This window comes from Acomys minous, assembly GCF_964271855.1.
Source record: "Acomys minous genome assembly, chromosome: 5".
Lineage (NCBI taxonomy): Eukaryota > Metazoa > Chordata > Mammalia > Rodentia > Muridae > Acomys > Acomys minous.
In genome coordinates, this window is record NC_140494.1 from 102,935,932 (window position 1) to 102,958,753 (window position 22,822).

General features: G+C 47.3%; 1 protein-coding gene across 3 annotated transcripts in view; it reads right to left on the reverse strand.

Moving 5' to 3' along the window:
- Window positions 1–3,488: 3,488 nt before the first annotated feature.
- POU2F3 (POU class 2 homeobox 3) overlaps window positions 3,489–22,822 on the reverse strand; it is an 88,301-nt gene continuing 68,967 nt past the window's right edge. For all 3 annotated transcript variants that reach the window (XM_084783612.1, XM_084783613.1, XM_084783614.1), the window contains 7 exons: window positions 20,933–21,115; window positions 20,231–20,372; window positions 18,792–18,928; window positions 15,602–15,763; window positions 8,237–8,303; window positions 6,776–6,911; window positions 3,489–4,216 (listed from right to left, as the gene is read on the reverse strand). In XM_084783612.1, the coding sequence (XP_084639738.1) occupies window positions 4,177–4,216; window positions 6,776–6,911; window positions 8,237–8,303; window positions 15,602–15,763; window positions 18,792–18,928; window positions 20,231–20,372; window positions 20,933–21,115 (867 nt within the window). In that variant the 3' untranslated portion in view covers window positions 3,489–4,176. The remainder of the gene's footprint in view (window positions 4,217–6,775; window positions 6,912–8,236; window positions 8,304–15,601; window positions 15,764–18,791; window positions 18,929–20,230; window positions 20,373–20,932; window positions 21,116–22,822) is intronic.

Genomic DNA, 22,822 nt, shown 5'->3' on the forward strand with positions numbered 1-22,822 from the left:
TATATAGTGAGAACTTAAATAAAAATTTTAAAATGCCAAGATTTGTTTTTGTAGAAATAAACAAGCAAATCCATCTCACTAGTATGCAAATTTGTTTATGTATTTCTAACTGGTAAAATTATATTTACACCAAAGAATTGTTCTAAAATAAATTTCTATATGATTTTTCTACCAGTAAATGTTTTCTTTATATATCATGTATATATGTATGTCTTGTAAGAACTTCTCAGCTGAAAAGAAGTTTTGAGTAAAAAAGTTTATAATTCCATGGTTTCAATTTCCTGTGTGTACCTGCATTTGAGACAAGGTCTAACTCTGACCCAGGCTCACCTTGAGCTCACTATTATAGCCAAGGCTGGCTTTGAACTCCTGACTCCTCCTGTCTTCATCTCCTGAGTCCTATGATTATAGGCATGTGCTGCCATGTCTGGCTTTAAAACTCTTAAATGCCCTATTACGTGCAAATAGCAGTGCTAGCCATGAGAGATAGCAGAGTATAAAACAATCCAGGAGGACAGAGGAGTCCCAGAGGTATGCCAGCGTGGTCATGGCCATGGGCCCTGTGCCTGGACACCTAGGGGCTAGAGTCAGCTTCCCTGACTCAAATCATGCCCAGAGTTGGACCCAAAGTTCTTACGTTGCCTTAGAAGGTGGGCATAGGGGCACAAGCTTGTAATTCAGTACTTGATTTCTCACTATCTTGAGATCATCCTGATCTACATGTTAAGTTTCAGACTAACCTGTGCCAAGCAAACAAACAACATACAAAAGATAAGACAGAGTCTGAGCTACATGGTAGTACCAGGCCAGCTGAAGGCAAGACTCTGCTGTAAATATATGAATAAACAGACAGTATGAAATGACCAATAACCTCAATCTTTTCCTCCTTTCTTTACCCTTACACACCAGTTGATGATGCTCTTAGATGCTTGTCTCTTAGATGCTCCTAGATGATGAAACAGCTAAACAAAAACTTCCATTAAACTTCTTTGGAATTATGAATTTTACAGAGCCCTGCCCACCTGCAAATTTTGCTTTGGCTTAGTTTTGCTTGTGTGTGTGTTTGTTTGTTTGTTTGTTTCGAGATAGGGTTTCTCTGTGTAGCCTTGGCTGTCTTAGACTTGCTTTGTAGACCAGACTGGCCTCGAACTCACAGAGATCCACCTACCTCTGCCTCCTGAGTGCTGGGATTACAGATATGTGCCACTGCACTGTCAGCTCACCCTTTTTAACAGCATCTTTTTTTTTTCTTTCAAAAGTAACCACTATCAGCAGGACTTTCCCCGTTTTATGGCACAAAAGTCTGAACATAAGCATATTTCAAACACCAGGAACAGTTGATGATTTTTGCATAGGTTTCCCATGTGGATGTTATTATTATTTGCAGTAAATGTTTAATCCTATGATGGCTAATTTTGATTTACAAGTTGACCAGGTTTTGAAACATCTGGAACAAGGCACAACCCTGTCTGTGGTGATGATTTCAAAAGGGGTCAGGAGGGCTGGGACCTAAGGAATAAAATAATCTTTCCTATTTTTTTAAAGGGTTTCTCTGTGTAGCCCTGGCTTTCTTGGACTTGCTTTGTAAACCAGATTAGCCTTGAACTCACACAGATCCACCTGCCTCTGTCTCCCTGAGTGATGGGGTTAAAGGCGTGTGCCACCATGCCTGGTCTGAAATAACCTTCTGATAGATTCATAACATGATGGCATTGGTGGGGGACAGGGCCTGCTTAGGGGATGGTCTTTGAGACTATCTAGCCATTGTTGTTTCCTCTCTGCCATGCTGAGGGTCACTTGGCTCTGCCACGCCCTTCCAGCTATGATTGACACATCCGAAACCGTAAACTAAAGGAAACCTCAGCCTCAGGTTGTTCTGTCCGGCATTTTGATCACAGCTACCTAAAAGTAACACAAATCCCAATCTTTGTTTCTCCTCACCAGCTCTTGCAGCTCTTTCTTCCTCACAGATCAATGTTTATTTTAGGAACTACAATTATTTATTGTGGTAGCTTCCAGGACTGTGATGCTAGCATTTAGGAGGCTGAGGTAGGAGGACTGCAGTGAGTTTAAGGTCAGTCTGGCTAAATAATGAGTTTGAGGCCAGCCTGGGCCTGGTGAGACCCTACCTCAGAAAACAACGCCAACAATGCCAACACACACACACACAAAAATCCTACCACCAACAAAAATTAACCAAATAAAAAACTCAATTATAAGCCCAGTGTGGTGGCACATATCTGTAATCCAAGCACTTGGGGAGGCAGAGGCAGGTGGATCTCTATGAGTTTGAGGTCAGCCTGGTCTACCAATAAAGTCCAGGACAGCCAGGGCTACACAGAGAAACCCTGTCTCAAAAAATAAAAATAGAAATAAAAAGCCCAATAATAGCTTCCCCGTCTCACTAGGTGATGTCTTCTCAAGCCAATATACACAGTCATGAAATTATCCTGTATTGAACTACTTTTGCAGCTGAGTAGTCAACATTTAGGATATGTGAGTTAGATCAGCCTTGGCCTCCACCTCCTAAGTCTCAAGTGGCATTACCTTAAGTATTCACCAAATTTCCCTCTTATAAAACGAGGAATAATCTCTCCGTACTCAGCTTCCAAACTAGTTGTGTCCCACCGAAAGAACACTGAGCCATTTAGGGGCCCTGTATTAATATGCTCCATCCCCAGTAGTCACTTCCTGTACCAAATGGAGTTATTTTCCCCCATTTCCATTATGTATGCTTGTATCCCACCCCACCCCACCCCCCAACACACAGGTACACACACATACACACACACACACACACACACACACACACACACACACACACACACAGGCACTAAACACTCCTCTGAACATCTCTTATTAATGGTGGAATAGTTTATGTTGTTGCTATACAAATATATTTAGAAATAAGAGATTCCTTTGAACCTCAACATTTTCTTAGATATTCAGTCTTTTTTTTAAAAAAAAGTTACCATTTTCTGGGATGGCTTCATGTGACAGCTTTACACACAGACCCACAGAAGGAGACTCCACGTAAGATGTTCCCCCCCAAAGTCAGCAGAACCCCAGCTTGTATGGGAGCTCTGTAGAAGTATTCCACACTTTGGTATCACCCCTCTTTTTCTAATGGAAGATAAAATATAGAGACATTTTCAAAGTTCACACCTGAGTTAAAGATTTGGCTGGAAAATTACACACTGAAGAGGAAAGACCCTAGTGTGGTACAGGAAAGGACTATGTACAAGAATGTGGCCAGTGGGTGTGGCGCTCTCTCTCTCTCTCTCTCTCTCTCTCTCTCTTCTGTGGCCAGGAGAAAGGAGAGGGGACAGAGTAAGGAGACACAGGGAGCAGAGGAAAGACAAGTGTTCTTGAACTCGGGGAAGAGTGCCTATGGATGGAGCAGCTTGGCCAGAGGGCAGCTCTGCCATTTGCAGAGAGGAAGGAACTTTGTAGGACAGATTTGGTTGTAGAAAAGGGAGGAAGCCAGGTGTGGCGCAAGCCTTTAATCCCAGCACTCAGGAGGCAGAGGCAGGCTGATCATTGTGAGTTCGAGGCCAGCCTGGTCTACAAAGAGAGTTCCAAGACAGCCAGGGCTATTACACAGAGAAACTCTGTCTCAACAAACAAACAAAAAGAAGGGGGGCAGGCGGATAGGAGTGAGGGTTAAAATAAAATGGGGGCAAAATGGAGATTCTGTGGGAAAACTGTGCTAATTAAACAAAATAAGGCTTTGGTAGAGACATGAGATTTCAGTCTTTCCACAGAATTTGGGATCAGTTCAGGATTGTAGCTGAGGTCGGAGTCAAAATCATGATCTACTCTTCTTGCAGTTTGGTGCAAGGAGCAAATCGCTGTTCCCCAGAATCCCACAGGGGAGCTGAAGCAGAACAGTGGCAGAATGCACTTTCTCCACCAGATGAAGCCACAGGCAAGGCATGTGAAAACGGTAACTTCCCAGGAGAGTGATGGAAAGCCCAAGGCAGGAGTGTGGCCTTCAGTCACAGTTTGGTTCTCTGGAGGCTCTGGATCCCAGAGAAGGCAAGAGTGTGGGTGTTCTCTTCAGAGTGGCTATTCACCCCGCTGTTCTCAAAGCAGTCTGTTCACACATGGAAGGCATGGCTTCCTTCCTCCTGGTGGGAACAAGGGGCCGGTCAGAGTGGGAGGATGGTTTTGGCCTCAGTGGAGGTAGGTGGGATGGTTCCAGCGGTACCATGACCTGCAAGGAAGAGCAAAACAGGCCAAACCCAGAGTTACAAACCTAATGGGGAAAGACTAGGCATAGGGAGGTGACAGCTAAGAGGCAAGTACAGGGAGCCTTAAGGGGTGATGAAAACATTCTGCAATTAGATAACAGTAGTGGCTGTAGAACCTTGCGAATTTTATGGTATATGACTCATATCTCCAATATTAAACTACTAATATTATTTGAGTCTCCTCACCCCCAGGAATTCTGACTTTCTAGACTATGAAACATGCAGACAACAGAATCTAATTGCTTTGCTGAACTGCCGGGACAAGTAGATTCAGTTCTCCCTATAAAGCTCAAGCGTGCTGGGTGGTGGTGGCACATGTCTTTAATCCCAGAGCTTGGGAGTCAGAGGTAGGCAGATCGCTGTGAGTTTGAGGCCAGCCTGGGGAACAGAGTGAGTCCAGGACAGTCAAGGCTACACCAAGAGACTCTGTCTCGAAACACCCCTCGCCGCAGAAAAAAGCTCAAGCATGTAATCTGTCACTCAACTTGGTTTGTTTGTGTGTCTAAGACAGGGTGTCTGGGGGATGAAGAAATGGCTCAGTAGTTAAGAGCACTGACTGCTCTTCCAAAGGACCCAGGTCAGTACCCACATGGCAGCTCACAACTGTCTGTTCCAGGGGATCCAATGCCCTCACACAGACATACATGGGTTCAAAACACCACTGTACATAAAATAAAAACAATTAACTAATTAAAAAAGACAGGGCAGTGGTGGTGTACGCCTTTAATCCCAGCACTCAGGGAGGCAGAGGCAGGCAGATTGCTGTGAGTTCAAGGCCAGCCTAGTCTACAAAAGTAAGTTCAAGACAGGCAAGGCTACATAGAGGAAACCCTGTCTCAAAAAACCAACCAAACAAAAACCCCAGACAGGGTCTCTTATCCTGTGGTGGCACATGTCTGTAATCTCAACACCTGAGAGACAGAGGCAGGCAGATCTCTGTGAGTTCAAGGCCAGCCTGGTCTACAAATCAAGTCTAGGACAGCCAAGGCTACACAGAGAAACCCTATCTCAACACCCCCGCCCCTCAAAAAGACAGAGCCTTTCTATGTTTAAGACAGGCTATCTCCAAAATCCACAATCTTCCCGCCTCAGCTCCCAAATGCTGGGATTACAGGTATGCACCACCATGGCTAAATTTCTTTCTTGTTTCTTTTTAAAGGTATATGTATGCATCTGTGTGGTGGTTTGACTAGGTATGGCCACCATAGACTCGTGCGTTTGAATGCTTGGCCCATAGGGAACGGCACTATTAAGATGTATAGCCTTGTTGGAGGAAGTGAGCTCCTGGGAGGGGGGGGAGCGCTTTGAGGTGTCATATACGCTTAAACTACATCCAGTGTGGTACACAGTCTCCTTCTGTTGCCTTGAGATCAAGCTATAGAGCCTTCAACTCCTCCAGCACCATGCCTGCCTGCATGCTGACATGTTTCCCGCCATGATGACAGTGGACTAAACCCCTGAAACTGTAAGCCAGCCCCAAGTAAATGTTTTCCTTTATAAAAGATGCTGTGGTCATGGTGTCTCCTCACAGCAACGAAACCCTAACTAAGACAAGCTGTGCGCACACACACGGAGGCCAAAGGACAACCCTGGGTGTCATCTTCAGAAAGGCCACCCACCTTATTTAAGGCAGGTTCTCTCATTGGCCAGCAGCTCAAAGGATTTTCCCCTCATATCCACCCAGCGCCAGGATTACAAGCACACTGCCACACCTGCGCCCCTTCCTTCCTTCCTTCCTTCCTTCCTTTCTTTCTTTTTGGTCTTTCGAGACAGGGTTTCTCTGTGTAGCCTTGGCTGTCCTGGACTCACTTTGTAGTCCAGGCTGGCCTTGAACTCACAGAGATCCACCTGCCTCTGCCTCCCTGAGTGCTGGGATTACAGGTGAGCACCACCTCACCCAGGACACCTGGCTTTCTTAAATGTTGTTCTGGAGACCAGCTAGTTCTCATTCTTGCCAGCCCCATCCTGCTTCAGACCTCTGTCTTCCTCTGTACCAGGGAAGGTTCTCACAGCATCCCATGCTAAGAGTTTTCCAGTCGTTCTATTCAGCTTCCGAGCTGAGGCCCCGTGAGCGCCTGCCTGCCCTGCTGCCTCCCAGGTGTAAGCGGACAGCTCCTCTCTGTCTGCCTGTGCTAGCCACACCTGAAGGCCAGAGCTGGTCTATGACTGAGCTCTAGACTCAAGTCGGACTGTCCTGTGAGTCCAGTTCCTGGTGTGGAGGGCTCCCGGAGCCCAGCGAAGGACCTGACCATTTCTCACGTGAGCGTTTGGAAATTTCCACCATCAGAGCGAGGATGGAAATTTTGGCTTTGTTGACATCAGCCCTTGCCAGGACTGCTCACTGGCTACAGCTTCTTAGTAAATCCTCACTCCCTGGGGATGCACTCCAATCTAGCTTCGTCCTCCCTCCCTCCCTCCATCCCATCGCCACTGCTACCCATTTTCCATTTCCTATGGCACTGCCCCGGCTCCTCACGTGTCCCCGAGCCTGCCAGATGCCTTCCTCACTGCCCTCCACTTACCCTGAGGAGTTAAAGCCAGAGGAGGAGTTCATTGCCGCTTTGGAGTTATTTTGAGATGCTGTGGGGCTGCTGGCATGGAGTCCTGAGCCAGGAGACGAAGGCCTGCTGTTGTTCCCAGGGGAACAGGATGACGTTACTAAGGACAAAGGGAGACAAAAAACAAAGCCAAAATAATGCTGCTGGGTCTGGGGACCTGCGTGACATGGCCCTTCCAACACCTAATTTCCTGAGGTCGCTCTACCCCTCCCCCCAACCCATCTGCCCATCTCCCACCATGTCAACCGCAAGGCCCACCCGGCAGCCCATCCTTGGTGGGGGCTCTCACTGCAAGTGTTGCCTGCAGCCCAGGCCCTCAGAGCAGTGGGGCTGGTTCTGGCAGTCCAAGACTTGCCAAATGCATGGAGGACAGATGCCAAAACCATCCTACTTTGGGACACACCCTGGGCGGGAAGGGAAAAGAATATGAAGCTTAGGAAAAGGAGCAGCACGGGGAGAAAGCAGACCTGAGAGCAGAGATACTGTCCGGATCTCCAATTCTGACTCCACAAGGGAGAAAAACCACACGTGGTCCCCTTGGTGGGGGGGCCCAAGCCTGCCCTGGCCCACCCCAAAACTCATCCTCATCCTCTATACATGGTGGCTTTGGACTAAATAGATATTCCTCGTGTTTGGAACCCCAATGTGTGTTTCATGGATAGAGCGCCATATGCATTACTTTTCAAACTAAGATTAAACAAACAAATTAAAAAAAAACAAGACATACTGAGCTTCACATCAGCATTTGAGGGAGCTGCTAGGGCGTCTAGAGAGCAGCTGTACATAAGGCCAATGTATTTAGCTCCTAGAAACACTACAGGTACTTTTGGGGAAATAGAACCCTGGGAACCCAGCTCCCTCTTGGCTTTCCGTAGAGCTGTTGGAACACATCATGTGATACACCCTGAGTGCTGAGCCAGGCTGCCATGAAAACAAAAGCAAACACCTGTTTGCTTAAACTTTGCTTCACCAGCAGTTCCCTTTTCTTCCCAACACTGATTTTTAGTGCCTTTTGAGGCACACTAAAGGAATGCTGACTTGGGTTGCGTGCCTTTCAGGTTTTTGTTGCTGTTTTGTTTGAGACAGGGTTTCTCTAGGTAGCTCTGGTTGTCCTGGACCTCACTCTATGGACCAGGCTGGCCTGGAACACCTGCCTCTGTCTTCTAAGCACTGGGATTAAAGGTATGTGCCACCACTCCCTGGCCCTTTCAGGTTTTTTGTTTTGTTTTGTTTGAGACAGGGTTTCTCTGTGTAGCCTTGGCTGTCCTATACTCACTTTGTAGACCAGGCTAGCCTCGAACTCACAGAGATCGCCTGCCTCTGCGATTAAAGGCGTGCGCCACCACGTCCAGCATGGCCCTTTCAGTTTTAATGCCTTACTCAGATTAACTTTAGTGGTGTCTAGAAACCTCATTTGAAACTCACCTGTTCCAGGCATGGTGCTGTGGACTGGAGGGACGGAGAGGGGGCCCAGAGACCCTGATGGAGAGACCTGAAAGGCAAGAGAGGGTTGTAAATGTCCGTGTTCCATCTTCTCTCTTCTCTCAGAACACTGGGCTAAGGGCTGCAGAGAGCAGCTCGCCTTCCTGGATGACCTCCTACTCCATAGTTTTTACCTTGTTCTTCATTAGGGAGACCTGAGGGCTACTTACAGGCCCTGGCACTCACAGAGACCACTCCCCCTCCTGTTGGGGCCCCTGGTACTGCCAAGCTGAAGGCTTGTCCTGCTGGGCAGAGGAGCAAGTCTTTGAGGCCCTTGCTCTGGAAGATGCTGTTGGCTGCCTGTTCCATTTCCTCTTTTGATGTCTGAAATCTCAGCATTTGGGAAATTGGGGTGGGGGGACTGCTGTGAGTTTTGAGTCAGCTAGGGCTATATAGCAAGACCCTGTCAGTCTGCCCATCTCCCCCAAAAAGGAGGCAAGCAGAGACTTAAGATACCAGAAGAAACCATTCAGAAGCTAGGGAGACAGCTTGGCTCAGTCAGTAAAGTGTTTGCCTCTCAAGAATGAGGACCTGAGTTCAAATCTCCTATGTAAAAGCTAGGTGCAGCAGTCGCAGCCTGTAATCCCGTGCTGGGAAGGCAAAGACAAGAAGATCCCTGGAGCTCGCCAGTCAACCCTTGTAGCCAAGCCAGGGAGCTTCAGGTTCAGTGAAAGACCCTATCTCAAAAAGGAAGATGAAGCCGGTCGGTGGTGGCACACGCCTTTAATCCCAGCAATTGGGAGGCAGAGGCAGGCAGATCTCTGTGCGTTCGAGGCCAGCCTAGTCTACAGAGTGAGTTCCAGGACACCTAGAGCTGTTACACAGAGAAATCCTGTTTTGAAAAATCAAAAAAAAAAAAAAAAAAGCAATTGAAGAAGACACACATACGCACACACATGTGCAAGTGCTAAAGTTTAACCTCCCAGTTCAGGATCCTACCCCTCACTATGATTATCCTAAAACAGCCTAGAATAAGAAATAGTAATGAGTGGACAGACATGGGTGTGAGACCTGGCCCTGCTGTCCACCCTCTGCATGACTATGACTAAGTTATCAACCCAGCAAGGCTTGGTTTTCTCATCTGTGAAACAGCAGCAGCTCCTCCCTGACATTTCTTTTAATTAAGATTTAATGAGATAACGTCCATCCGTAAAGCTTCCAAGCCTGTGGCTGGCAGACAGCGCCAGCTTGTTAAATGTCAGTTCTCTCGCTCCTGAGGGAAGGGCTACGGACTGCCTCTGAACTCCAGGTGCTTTTTCAGCTCCACTTTTGAGCTGAGATCTGCTTATTTGTTTTTACTCCTTTTACTTTCCTCATGTTGACAAGGAAGCTCTGACCAGGCTTACATAGGATACTGATACAGAGGCTCTGCTTAGGGGCCGGCCATCTGCGATGCTCCTCCCCTCCTCTGGAACAGCCCCTCCAACACGATGTGGCTTGTTCTCATTTCCTAATTAATCAGCAATCCTTCTCGATGCTTCCACTTAACCTTTCACAAAGAGCCTCCTCAGTGGGCGGGGCCAAGGGGTAGAGAGGCAGGGGTGGGGCAGTTTGGGAGGAGTGGCAGGGTGGTGAGAGACGCCATCGATCACCTCTTCTCCTACCCTCCTGGATGCCACACCCAAGACATTTGTTGTTTTCAAATAAATAATAATGTATGCACTCCTTGTCATTAGCTCCTTCCCTTTCCAGCTAAAGACATGCTATTTAAACATACACATATAGTTCCTTACTTTAAACATTTTTTTTTACACATGGTAGCAAAATGGTGCCAATGTGATTTGTGCAATCATGGTGTGTGTGTGTGTGTGTGTGTGTGTGTGTGTGTGTGTGTTGCTGGGAATTGAGCCCATGTTCTTATGCATACTAAGCCAGTGCTATACCATTAAGAGCTATATATATCTTCCAACCCCCTTTAAATTTTTGTTTTGTCTTGTTTTGTTTAAGATTTATTTTTTAGCTGGGCATGGTGACACATGCCTTTAATCCCAGCACTTGGGAGGTAGAGGCAGATGAATCTTACTTCAAGGCCAGCCTGGTCTAAAGAATGAGTTCCAGGACAGCCAGGACTACACAGAGAAACGTGTCTTGAAAAAATATTTTTTAAATTATGCGTATGTGTGCAGTGGGGGGAAGGGGAGGTAAGGCACATGTGACTGCAGTGCCCATAGGGGCCAGAAGATGACACTGGATCCCCTGCAGCTGGCAGATGTGAGCAGAAGTGGGTGTTGGAAACGGAACTCAGGTCCTCTGTAAGAGCAGTATGAGCTCTTCACTACTGAGCCATCCTCCAGCCCTTATTCATTTATTTTTTTCTAACTTAACTATCCTGACAAAAGACACCGGTTTTTATTCCATCAAGACCTGAGGAAAAGCTGGTCATGGTTGCGCACACATTTAATCCCCACACTGGGAGGCAGAGGCAGGCGGATCTCTATGAGTTTGAGGCCAGCCTGGTCTACAAAGGGAGTCCAGGACAGTCAGAGACTATAAGAGAAATCCTGTCTCAAAAAAACAAAACAAACACACAAACAAAGACCTGAGGAAAAGAAGACAGGAGCAGAAGACACGCCATCCTCGTCTCTTGAAATATCTGGTGTAGAATTCTGTCTTCGATGTGGCCATTGCCATCCTTAAATTATTTCTTTCTTCCCTTCTTTTATTTATTTATTCATTTTGGTTTTTCGAGGCAGAGTTTCTCTGTCTTAGCCTTGGCTGTCCTGGACTCGCTCTGTAGACCAGGCTGGCTTGGAATTCATAGCAATCCACTTGCCTCTGCCTCCCGAGTGCTGGGATTAATCTTTCTTTTTTTCTTTTCTTTTTTGTTTTGTTTTGTTTTGTTTTTAGAGACAGGGTCTCTCTGTGTTAGCCTTGGCTGTCCTGGGCTCGCTCTGTAGACCAGGCTAGCCTGCAACTCATAGCGATCCACCTGCCTCTGCCTCCTGAATGCTGGGATTAATCTTTCTTTTTTTTTTTCCTTTTCTTTTCTTTGTTTTTGTTTTGTTTTTGTTTTTGTTTTTTGTTTTTAGAGACAGGGGTTCTCTGTGTAGCCTTGGCTGTCTTGGACTCCCTTTATTGACCAGGCTGGCCTTGAACTCAAAGAGATCTGCCTGCCTCTGCCTCCCGGATGCTGGGATAAAGGCGTGCACCACCACCGCCCGGCTTCTTTCTTTCTTTTGAAAAAAAGATTTACTTAGTTTTGTTTTATGTGTATGGGTATTTTGTGAGCATGCAAGTCTGTGCACCATGGCCATGCCTGGTGCCTGCAGAGGCCAGAAGACAGCACAGAATACCCTGGACACACAGTGTGGTAAGCTGTCATGTGGTGCTGGAAATCGAGCCCGAATCCCTCTGGGAGACAGCCAGTGCTGTTATCTGCTGAGCTGTCTCACCAGCCCCAGCCTGGGGTTCTTTAACAGCACACCTTCTCACAGGCTGCTCCTTCTGCCTGCTGAACCACTCTTGCTAATTTATAGTGTTCTTCAAGCAAATCATGAGCTCCCCCACTTCTGGCTGCCATGCTGACTTTAACGTCTTTAGCTCGCATTCCCATAATGCACCTGTGGGACACATGCCCTGTTTGATTTCTAACAAACACTTGGTTTCATTTCTTGCCGTCTCAGGCTCTTCCTTCTCTGTTTCTTCCCTTGATCCTCTTGCTTTCAAATGGCTGATGTCACCAGGAGTTGGAAACGGACCTTTCTCTTTCTTCATACAAATTCCATAACGGAGCTCCTCCTCTCACAGGACTTTAAACCTCCACCAGTATGCTTGTGACACAACGCGCCCCCCTCCCCCACCCCATCCCAGCTTCTCTCCTGACCTCTGTAGCCATCACTCCAAGGCTCTAGGGACAGCTCTGCTTAAGTGACCTGCAGGCCTATATCATGATGATGCAAAGAACTGGCGCGCTACTTTTCCCCCGACTCCAAAAAACCAGCCGGTCCTGTTTGCTTGGTCCACACACACTGCTACCGTCCACCCAACCAGCCAGAACACCTTGAGTCATCCCAGGGGTTCCCCTTCCATCAGTCTCCCTGCCCGGAGCCAGCTTTCAGCTTACTAACCGAGGCCTTTTGTTTTTGTTTGCTTTTGAGATAGGGCCTCACCTAGCTCAAGTCAGTCCTGCATTTGCTAAGTAACAGAGGGGGGGGGATCATCTGCTGACCGCAGCTGAGATCACAGGGTGGTGCTGAAGATGGAACCCAGGGCCTGGACCTCACACATTAGGCAAGAACTCTCCCAACCAAACTCCACCCCTAGGCCTTGTTTATCTGGAGACACGAGGCTCCATCACCTGCCCTGCGAGCAGTTTAGCCTCACTTTTCCGACATTCTTCTCCACGGACCTGCCTGTGTTTCTATACAGTCATTCCCCCCGACACTCCCCGCCCCCTCCCACACACACACACTCACTGTTCTCAGGTCTCTCAGAGGAGACAGCTCCACCTTACACAAAGCTGCCTCTTGCAGGCTCAGCTCAGCGCTAATGACCTCCCCGAGGTATGTGAGCTGCTATTCCTAACTGGAGTCGCTTAGAGACACGGTCCTGTTGTTCGCCTCTTGTTTACGTGTGTGCATGTCCTCTGTTAGACAGTGAGGTCCTCTTGGGACTGGGAATAAATGGTATTTATCTTTTAATCTCTAGCACTTGGCACGGAAGACCAGCATAGAGCTGGTTCATGGATCCTCGGAGGAGGGGTGGGGGTGGGGGGAATGAACCATGCAGTATTTTCTATGCGACTGCTATGTCTTGCCCAGCCTGCAGCCACCTGGGAAAACTGGAAGACAGGAGGACATCATTCTCTCCAGCTCCCCCTGCCCTTCTACCACCACTGTTCCCAAAGATGGAGGACCACTAACCGGGTCCGTCTGGTTCTGCATGGAGCAGGCACTTTCTAATTCCCTAACCTCTGTGCCTCCCTAGAACCTCAGGTTATTCTCAGCCTTGGCATTTCCGTGGAACTTAAGCCTAACTAGGCACTGCCTCTTGGGTGCCTAGTAAACACATCTAACCTAATATCAAATTCTCAACTGTCCTTGTCTCTCAAGCCTACTCTTCATTCAGTCTTCAACAATTTTTGGTTTTTATTTATTTATTTATTTATTTATTTATTTATTTTCAAGATAGGGTTTCTCTATGTAGCCTTGGCTGTCCTGGACTCACTTTGTAGACCAGGCTGGCCTTGAACTCACAGAGAACTGCCTGCCTCTGCCTCCTTGAATGCTAGGATTACAGGCATGCACCACCATACCTGGCTAGTCTTCAACAACCCCACACCCCCCAGACAGGGTTTTGTTTTTTGTTTTTTTATAACAGCCTTGGCTGTCCTAGACTCACTTTGTAGACCTGACTGGCCTCGAACTCACAGCAATATGACTGTCTCTGTCTCCCAAGTGCTGTGATTAAAAGCATATGTCACTACATCTGGCTAGTCTTCAACATTTTTTTTTTTTTTAAAAACAGGGTTTCTCTGTTTAACAGCTCTGGTTGTCCTAGAACTTGCTCTGTAGACCAGGCTGGCCTCGAACTTAGAGATCCACCTGCCTCTGCCTCCCAAGTGCTGGGATTAAAAGCATGCACTACCACTGCCCATCTGTCTTCAACATTTAAAAAAAAATTTTTTTGTCTTCAACAATTTTTATCATCATCATCATCCTTATTATTATTTGGAGACAGGTACACTCTAGGTAGTCCTGGCTATCTTGGGACTCACTACATACACCAAGCTGGTCTTGAACTCATGGAGATCAGACTGCCTCCACCTCCCAAATGCTGGGATTAAAGGCATGTGCCACCATGTCCAGCTCAACAGTTTTTTTCAAGGGCAGTGCCAACAACATGCACAGTGGGGTATGCCTTTAATTCCAGTAGACAGGTAGCTCAGTTGGTAGGGTGCTTGCCTAGCATGCAGGCAGCCCTGGGTTCCACACACAGCAGGAGAAGAACCAGGTGTTGTGGTGCATACCTATAATCCCAGCATCCAGGAGATAGAGGTCATCCTCAGCTACATAGTGAGCTCAAGGCTGGCCTCGGCTACGTGAAGCCCTGTACCATAAGCCAAACGAAGGAAGCTGACCTGAAAAGATCACGGCAGTGCTTCCCAACCTGCGGCTCTACCTTCCGAATCTGAGCCAGTAACACAGCTTATTGGTTTCGCAGCTGAATATAAACGATCCAGCCAGTTCACTCTCATCACCATGGCTACCACCCTCCACGCCTCCTCTACTCTCAGCCCGATGGCTGTCTCTCCAGGATGGTCTCTTGCCTCCCACGTTATTCTCCGCCCAGCTACCCATGCCCATGTCAATCAGCTCAGACTTATACATCTAGGCTTCTCCAACAGCTTCCTATTCCAGTCATTGAACTCCAAGACCCTGGGGAGTCTACGCCCTGAGATTTTTCTGACTTCACCTGCCTTTTGCCCCCTTTGCATAGATTTCCCTGCTGCCGCCTCCACCTTGAATATTCTTCCCCCTAGATGTACACATATTTCACCCCTTTACAGAGTTTAGCTAGCTCATCCAAACACCACCTAAGCAGACAGGCCATCTCTAATCTTCCTGTTCGAAAGGCACAAACACCCCCAACCACTTTGTGCACCTTTATGTATGCTCTTAAAAATTGTATTACGAGCCGGGCCTGATGGCACACACCTTTAATCCCAGCACTCAGGGAGGCATTCAGGCAGATTGCTGTGAGTTCGAGGCCAGCCTGGTCTATATAGTAAGTCCAGGACAGCCAAGGCTACACAGAGAAACCCTGTTGTTTTTTTTTTTTGTTTTTTTTTGTTGTTGTTGTTGTTGTTTTTTGAGACAGGGTCTCTCTGTGTTAGCCTTGGTTGTCCTGGACTCCCTTTGTAGACCAGGCTGGCTTTGAACTCACAGGGATCCTCCTGCCTCTGCCTCCTGAGTGCTGGGATTAAAGGCGTGAACCACCACGCCTGGCAAGAAACCCTGTCTTGGAAAACAAAAAAGCTGTATTATTTTTCTATTTATTTTACACACATGTGTGGTTATATGAATGTGAAGAAAGGGGACCACTTTTGCGAACTGGTTCTCTCCTCCCGCCATGGGGGTCTCCCAAGGATGAAAATTATGCAGCAAGCATCTTTACTGGCTATACCATCCCAACAGCCTCCCTTCCACTCATCTTTAATCTTCTCTATATTATGCATATTTATATGCTATATTCATTTGTTTATTCATGTACAGAATCTCCCTTACCCACTAACTACCACTCTCTAAGACGGAAGACTCCTGGCCTCCAGGCACATGTCCCCCAAATGCCTGGCTCCAAGCTACTTACCAGCCGGGAGTTGTACATGGGCGGCTTGATGGGGGTGGCCACAGGGCAGTTGATTCGCTTCTCCTTTTGTCGCCGATTGCAGAACCAGACCCTCACCACCTCCTTCTCCATGGACAACTGCTCTGCAATCATGGAAATCTCTTCTGAGCTGGGTTTAGGGTTCTACAGGGAAAAGTGGGTAGGGCGTGGTCAGGAGACAGAAACAGGTTCAAGAATTGGAGGTGAGAGAGCCAGGCAGTGGTGGCCCACGTCTTTAATCCCAGCACTTGGGAGGCAGAGGCAGGCAGATCACTGTGAGTACAAGGCCAGCCTGGTCTACAAAGCAAGTACAAGATAGTCAAGGCTACACAGAGAAACCCTGTCTCAAAAAAAAAAAAAAAAAAAAAACCAGAGAGAGAGAGAGAGAGAGAGAGAGAGAGAGAGAGAGAGAGAATTGGAGGTAAGGGTCCAGTGCCCCAAACACAAAGAATTGAACATATGGGTCACATGCCTTAGAGTCAGGCCAAGGGTAGGTAGGATACTGGCTTTATCACATATGTACTGTATCCTTAGGAATTCCCTTTCCCTCTGAGCCTCAGTCCTTCCACATGGAATGAAACAACTTGCCTAGCACGTAGGACTATGATAAGGGCTACGAGAGAAAGCGTGTGCGCACCACCAAGCACAGGGCGGATGCAGGAGAGAGGATGCAAAAGGCAGGTCTCTTCCTGTACTTCTTCCCTGGGGAGTAGGTCCACTGCTAGGCCTGCACAGGTGAGCTATGAAGGGCAAGTAGATTCTCTGGGGAAAACTCTCCCCTCTGAGTCCTTCCTCATAACCTCTCCCTTCACATCTCTTCTTTGAAAATGAGGTGGCTGAGCCAGGCATGGTGGCACACACCTTTAATCCCAGCACTCAGGGAGGCAGAGGCAGGTGGATGGCTGTGAGTTAGATGCCAGCCTCACCTACAAAAGGAGTCTAGGACAGCCAAGGCTACGCCAGAGAAACCCTGTCTCGAAAGCCAAAAGAAAAGAAAAGAAAGAAAGAAAAGAAAAAAAAAAAAAAAAGAAAGAAAATGAAAATGAGGAGGCTGGAACTCTTCGGCCTAGCAAGTCTCTGGGAGAGCTGCAGGCAATATGATATCATCATCCTGTCCTTCTGACCTGTCGCCCAGTCTGTGGCTTGGGCCCACTTCTCCTCAACCTTGCATCTTCCTTTAATATACTGATCTAAGAAACCAAAACCAAACCAAATCAAACCAAAACAACAACAACAACAACAAAAACCCAGCTAGGTGTGGTGTCGCAAGCCTTTAATCCCAGCACTTAGAGAGGCAGAGGCAGGCGGATCTCTGTGAGTTCCAGGACAGCCTGTTCTACAAAGTGAGTCCAGACAGCCAAGGCCACACAGGGAAACCTTGTCTCAAAAAAAACCAAAGATGGGAAACTCAACTCCAGTCATCCTGCTGGCAGAATGCAGCTATGGAAGTCCCTGAGCCGGACTCAGGGTGGGGACACAGACCTGCTCCAGGGCAGCAGTCCCAGCAGCCAGGACCTCCGAGGCTGGGTTGAACAGATTTCAGTATCCAGGGAGGCTCCAGGGGCTGCTACCCAAGCGCTCCCTAGAGAGGCTCTCAGTAGCCACGCGTCGTTCCCTCTTCTCAGCCCCAGCTCCCACGAGGCTCACAGCTTGCACACACTGCCTTGGGAATACGCTTTTGCTATACTTGAGAAAGTGTGTTTAGAATCTATGGCTGGAAGATCTAATTTAGAACACGGCAAGATCTGAAAACTTTTAATTAAAAAAAGACATGAAAGCATGTTTTAAAAATAACTGTAAGAAATAAAACATTTTAATTGGTTAAAAAAAAAAAAGGAGACTGTATGGTATAATCACAAGTGTGGAAATGTATGGAAAAAGCAACACAAGCAACTTTTAGAAGGCACTAGAGGCCAGGGGTGGGGAGTGGGGAGTGGAGGGGGGTGATCGGGGGTGGCACAGGCCTATAATCCTAACACTTGGGGACAGATGCAGGAGGACTGTTATGAACTTGAGGCCAGCCTGGGCTACATAGTGGGTTATACACAGGGTATCCTGGGTTAGCCACCATGTGAGACCATATCTTTAAAAAGCAAAGACAAACAAGACAGACAGACAATAAGAGGCAAAATAAAAGGTAATAGGTTTTCCCCTCTCTCTACTTCTCTTCCTCTGTTTCCCGGTTTGTTGACAATGAACATTTATTTTATTATTTTTTTTAAGTTAAAAAAATTTTTAGGACTGAGCGTGGTGGTGCATGCCTTTAATGCCAGCACTCAGGAGGCAGAGGCAGGTGCATCACAGTGAGTTCGAGGCCAGCCTGGTCTACAAAGCAAGTCTAGGACAGCAAAGGCTATACAGAGAAACCCTGTTTCAAAAAACCAAAAATAAAATAAAATAAATAATAATAATAATAATAAACAATTTTTTAATTGACTTTGGGGCTGGAGAGATGGCTCAGTGGTTAAGAGTACTGTCTGCTCTTCCAGAGGTCCGAGTTCAATTCCCAGTAACCACATGGTGGCTCATAACCATCTGTAATGTGATCTGATGGCCTCTTCTGGCCTGCAGGTGTACATTCAGATAGAGCCCTTGTATAAGTAAAGTAAATACATAAATAAAAAGCTAAGATAAAAATGTAACATTTATTTGTTTGGGAGTAGGGACCTACACCATGCCAGCTTGCAGGGGCTGGTTCTCTCCTTCTGTCATGTGGATTCCAAGGATTGAAGTCAGGTCATCAGGTTTGGCTGCAAGCACCTCCCCCCACCCCCGCTAAGCCATTTTGCAAGTCTTTTATTATATTTTTAAGTTGAATAAAAAGACGAAGACTTCCACAATGTCCCAGCTTTCTCCCATTACCTCAAATGTATACAGAAACACACACTCCCCTGGGATGCTGTGCTCCATTCCTGCATCTTCCAGTGAGAGGGACCACGAGCCCCATATAAATATCAGGGAAATGGGAAAAGAGTTTTCTGGAACTCTGGAAGAAGATCAGCATCCCTGAGCTCCTGGAGTAGAAGGGTGACTTGTCTTCTTCCCAGACAGGTGGGGGACAGGGAAGTAGTGCTTAGGGTCCAGCACTGAGCCCAGCTTCTTGCACATGTGAGACCCACTCACCCACCTGCATGAGATGCCCCACCCACTCCCACCCGAGGAGGCTGCTCACATCTTGGAACCGCTTCTCCAGGGTCAGGCGGATGTTGGTCTCGATGCTGGTCCGTTTCTTCCTCTTCCTGCCAAACACTTCGCTGAGAGTGGGGTAGGAGCTGGGTGTGCTTGCCGAAGGGTCTGAGGGGGAGGACTCTGGAGAGAGGAGCAAATGAAGCTCTCAGAGATGGAGATGTGTGGCTGGTCCAGCCTGCCAGAGGAAGCCTGAGGTTTATCAGCCCTTCCCGAGGACCCTGCCCTGACCCCAGTAGACAATCCAGAACAGACCAAATCCTGATTCTCCAAGATGCTCTGAGCAAATGTTTCCCAGGGCTCCCACCACAGGGCTCCCAGATGTTTGCAGTGAAATGGGTTTACTCTGTCACTTAGGAACTTATGCTAGTTCCTTCTGAAGTATAAGATGGGAGCCAAGGCTGCAGGGTGTGGAGAAGTCACGCTAATAATACTGTAAAACTTCCCCCAAAAGTTCTAGAAGCTTCCAATGATTTCTTTTATTTGAATGTTCCAGTAAAAGTTGTCTTGGGGCAGTGTGTTGAGGAAGAGGATGATTCCCATGCATTCTTCTGAGTGAGGGACTTCCTTGAAGAAGACCACCCTGACTACCCAACCCACCTCTCCTGCCTTTACCACTGTAGTTGTGATTAAAAAAAAACAAAAAACAAAAACCAAACTCCCTCCCACTTAACAAAGCGTGACCCTAGAGATGGCCTTGTTCCTTCCCTCTCGAGTCCTGATCACAATTGCTTGTCCTCTGACACTTGCTCCAGAAGAGCCAAATAAAGACTTAAGCCTGGACCCGAGACTTCTCACCTCAGTGGGTCCCTAAAGGCTCTTCTCCCAGGCTCCTGACCTAGGATGACCCCATACAATTTGAATAAGTGGATCGAACCTAGACTCTAAACAGCTGTCTTGAAATATAAGATAGCTGGGGGTCGGGGGAGGAGTGGAGCTGCTTTTGCAAAAGTCCTGAGTTCAATTCTCAGAGACCACATGATGGCTCACAATCGTCTATAATGAGATCTGGTGCCCTCTTCTGGCATGTAGGAGTACATGCAGGCAGAACACTATACAAATTAAATAAAATAAATCAGAGAGAGAGAGAGAGAGAGAGAGAGAGAGAGAGAGAGAGAGAGAGAGAGGGAGGGAGGGAGGGAGGGAGGGAGGGAGGGAGGGAGGGAGAGAGAGAGAGAGAATAGTTCTGTAGCAGGGAATAGAATAGAATAGAGTAGAAGGCGTGGTCGAGCCTCATCTGCCAAAAGGCTCCTTCAATAATAAAAATAGCATTTTCATCCCTGCTTGCCAATCTCCTTTGCCCTACTTCTTGGTTCGCGCTAGACTGCTGTCCTGCCTTGGCCACGCCCCATCGCGCATGCCCCTTACATCACCCGCGTGGCATCTCCTGGGGCCCCTTCTGTGCTTATTTCCCTGGCCACCCACCTGCATCGTTCAGCCACTTCTCCAGCAGTGGCTTGAGTTTACACATGTTCTTGAAGCTCAGATTGAGGGCCTCAAATCTCGAGATGGTAGTCTGGCTGAAGTCATTCCCATACAGCTTTCCCATTGCCAATCCCACATCTCCCTGCAAGAGGTATTGAGAGAGAGAGGAAGATGAGGGGCAGACATCCTTTTTTTTTTTTTCCTCCACCATCCTAATGCTACCACACAGTCAGAGCTGTGAGTGTTTGCTGCCCATGACCTTGTACCTTCCCAGATCTTTTTCCTTTTTTCTTATTTGGTTGTTTTGAGACAGGGTCTCTCTGTGTAACCTTGGCTGTCCTGGACTCCCTCTGTAAACCAAGTTGGCCTCGAACTCACAGTGATCCACCAGCCTCTGCCTTCCAAGTGCTGGGGGGAATTAAAGGCGTGTGCCAACACCGCCCAGCCTATGTCTTTTTCTTCTAGCATACAAAACTGGCTTATTTCCCTCCTTACTGTTGTTATTTATTAATGAGTTCATGCTGTTGCCTGGTCTTCATTCCTCTATGTCCACCAGCAGTGGCCCCACTTTCCCTCCCACTAGCAACCTGTGCTGTATTTACGGGGGACAGTACACTTGCTGCCAAGAAGAGTCAGGGTGCTCCTGACACCCGCACTTGGAAAGACCCACCGCCTCCTTCCACCTCCTACTCCCAGGCAAACCTGTGTGAAGCCCAGCTTGATACGCCTCTGCTTGAAGGTCTTGGCGAACTTCTCCAGCTCCTCCAGGTCACTAGGCTCATCAGACCCTCCAGGGCCAGGCAGATGCTTGGGCCCTGGCAGATGCTGGGGTGTTTCCAGATGGGGTTCTAAGGAGGATCCTGGCAGTCCAGGGCGCCCAACTGCCTGATAAAGAACACATGCTAGGGTGAGGCACAAAGATTCAACAGGCTGGCCGGGTGGTGGTGGCACAGGCCTTTAATCCCAGCACTTGGGAGGCAGAGGCAGGCGGATCTCTGTGAGTTCGAGGCCAGCTTGGTCTACAAAGTGAGTCCAGGACAGCCAAGGCTACACAGAGAAACCCTGTCTTGAAAAACAAAACAAAACAAAAAACAAAAAACAACAAGATTCAACAGGCAAAGCAGAGGTATCTGCGTCCATTACTTATTGATGGGTTCACTTAAAGAGTGATGGGGCCTTGGGTTTCCTAAGTGCTGTTGTTGCAGTTGGATGGAGGTAAAGACTGGCATTTCTACGAGTCTGGAACAAAAACTGGATAGCGGGGCTAAAAACAGAAAGAAGCAGGTCAAGGAGGTGGCCTCTTTGGGTTTTGGTCTGTGACTCACTAACTCACTAGGTGACTTCCTCTAGTCAGCTTTCCACCATAAAAGGAGCTGGCAGGGTTGTTTACTATGAGATCTGAGGTCTCAGCACGGGACAAGGAAAAGGTCATTTATCTCGCCTGTTCTTTTCCACAGAGCAAGGTGACGTGGGAGGGCACACACTAAGGCACACACACACACACACACACAACAGTCATAGACTAAGGACAACTGGGTGGGGCTGAGGTATCTGGAAATTCAAGATATTAGTTACAAGTGTCACTGTTACTTCCTATATTACTGTTTTCTTTAATGAAAATGTTGTTGGTCTATTTCACATATCCAATTTTTGAGAAAAGACCAGTCTGGCCCGGTCCTAATAATCCTCCTGCCTCAGCCTTTGTAGTACTAGGTTTACAGATATACACCACTATTGCTGGAGAGTACTATAGTTTTGTTTTGTTTTAATATTTATTTATTTATTTTATGTATATGCATACACAGTCTTCGTGCACACAAGACTGGATCATATTACAGATGGTTGTGAGCCACCATGTGGTTGCTGGGAAGTGAACTCAGGACCTCTGGAAAAACAGGAAGTGCTCTTAACCACTGAGCCATCTCTCCAGCCCCAAGAGTGCTATAGTTTTAATCAAAGGTGTTTTTAAAAGATTTATTTGTTTGTAATGATGTGTTTTGGTGGCTTTGCCTATATATGTGTATATGTGTATATGTGTGTACATACATGGCCTGTGGAAACAAGAAGAGTGTTGGATCCCCTGGAACAGGGAGCCACCGTGTGAGTACTGGGAACAAGTAGACTGCAGAGCTGTCTCTCTGGCCTCAAACAAAGGTTTTCTTGTTGGTGGTGCTGGTGGAGATATTTTTGTTTGTTTTAACTAGTACTATCTCAATGTACCTTGTCAGAAGACATTCCTCTTTTAGTTTGTTTTCATAGGGAATTCTACCATTTAATTTAGAGTTCTGCTACATTTACATGAGATCAGGAATATACTTAGTTTTTGAGATATCCATTTCCTAAAAAGATTATTTTATTTGTTTATGTGTAACGGGCGTTTTGCTTGCATGTATATAAGTGCACCACATGTGTGTTCTTGGAGGCCAGAAAAGAGAGTCTGACCCCCCAGAACTGGAGTTACACAGGGTATGAATCACCTGTCAATCCTGCTTCGACAGAAAAACCATCTCCACCATTTTGGGGGCCAAGTTTAAAGCAAGCACTTATTAAATATTAAATACTGACCAAGAGATGGACTTTGGTCAGGACCAT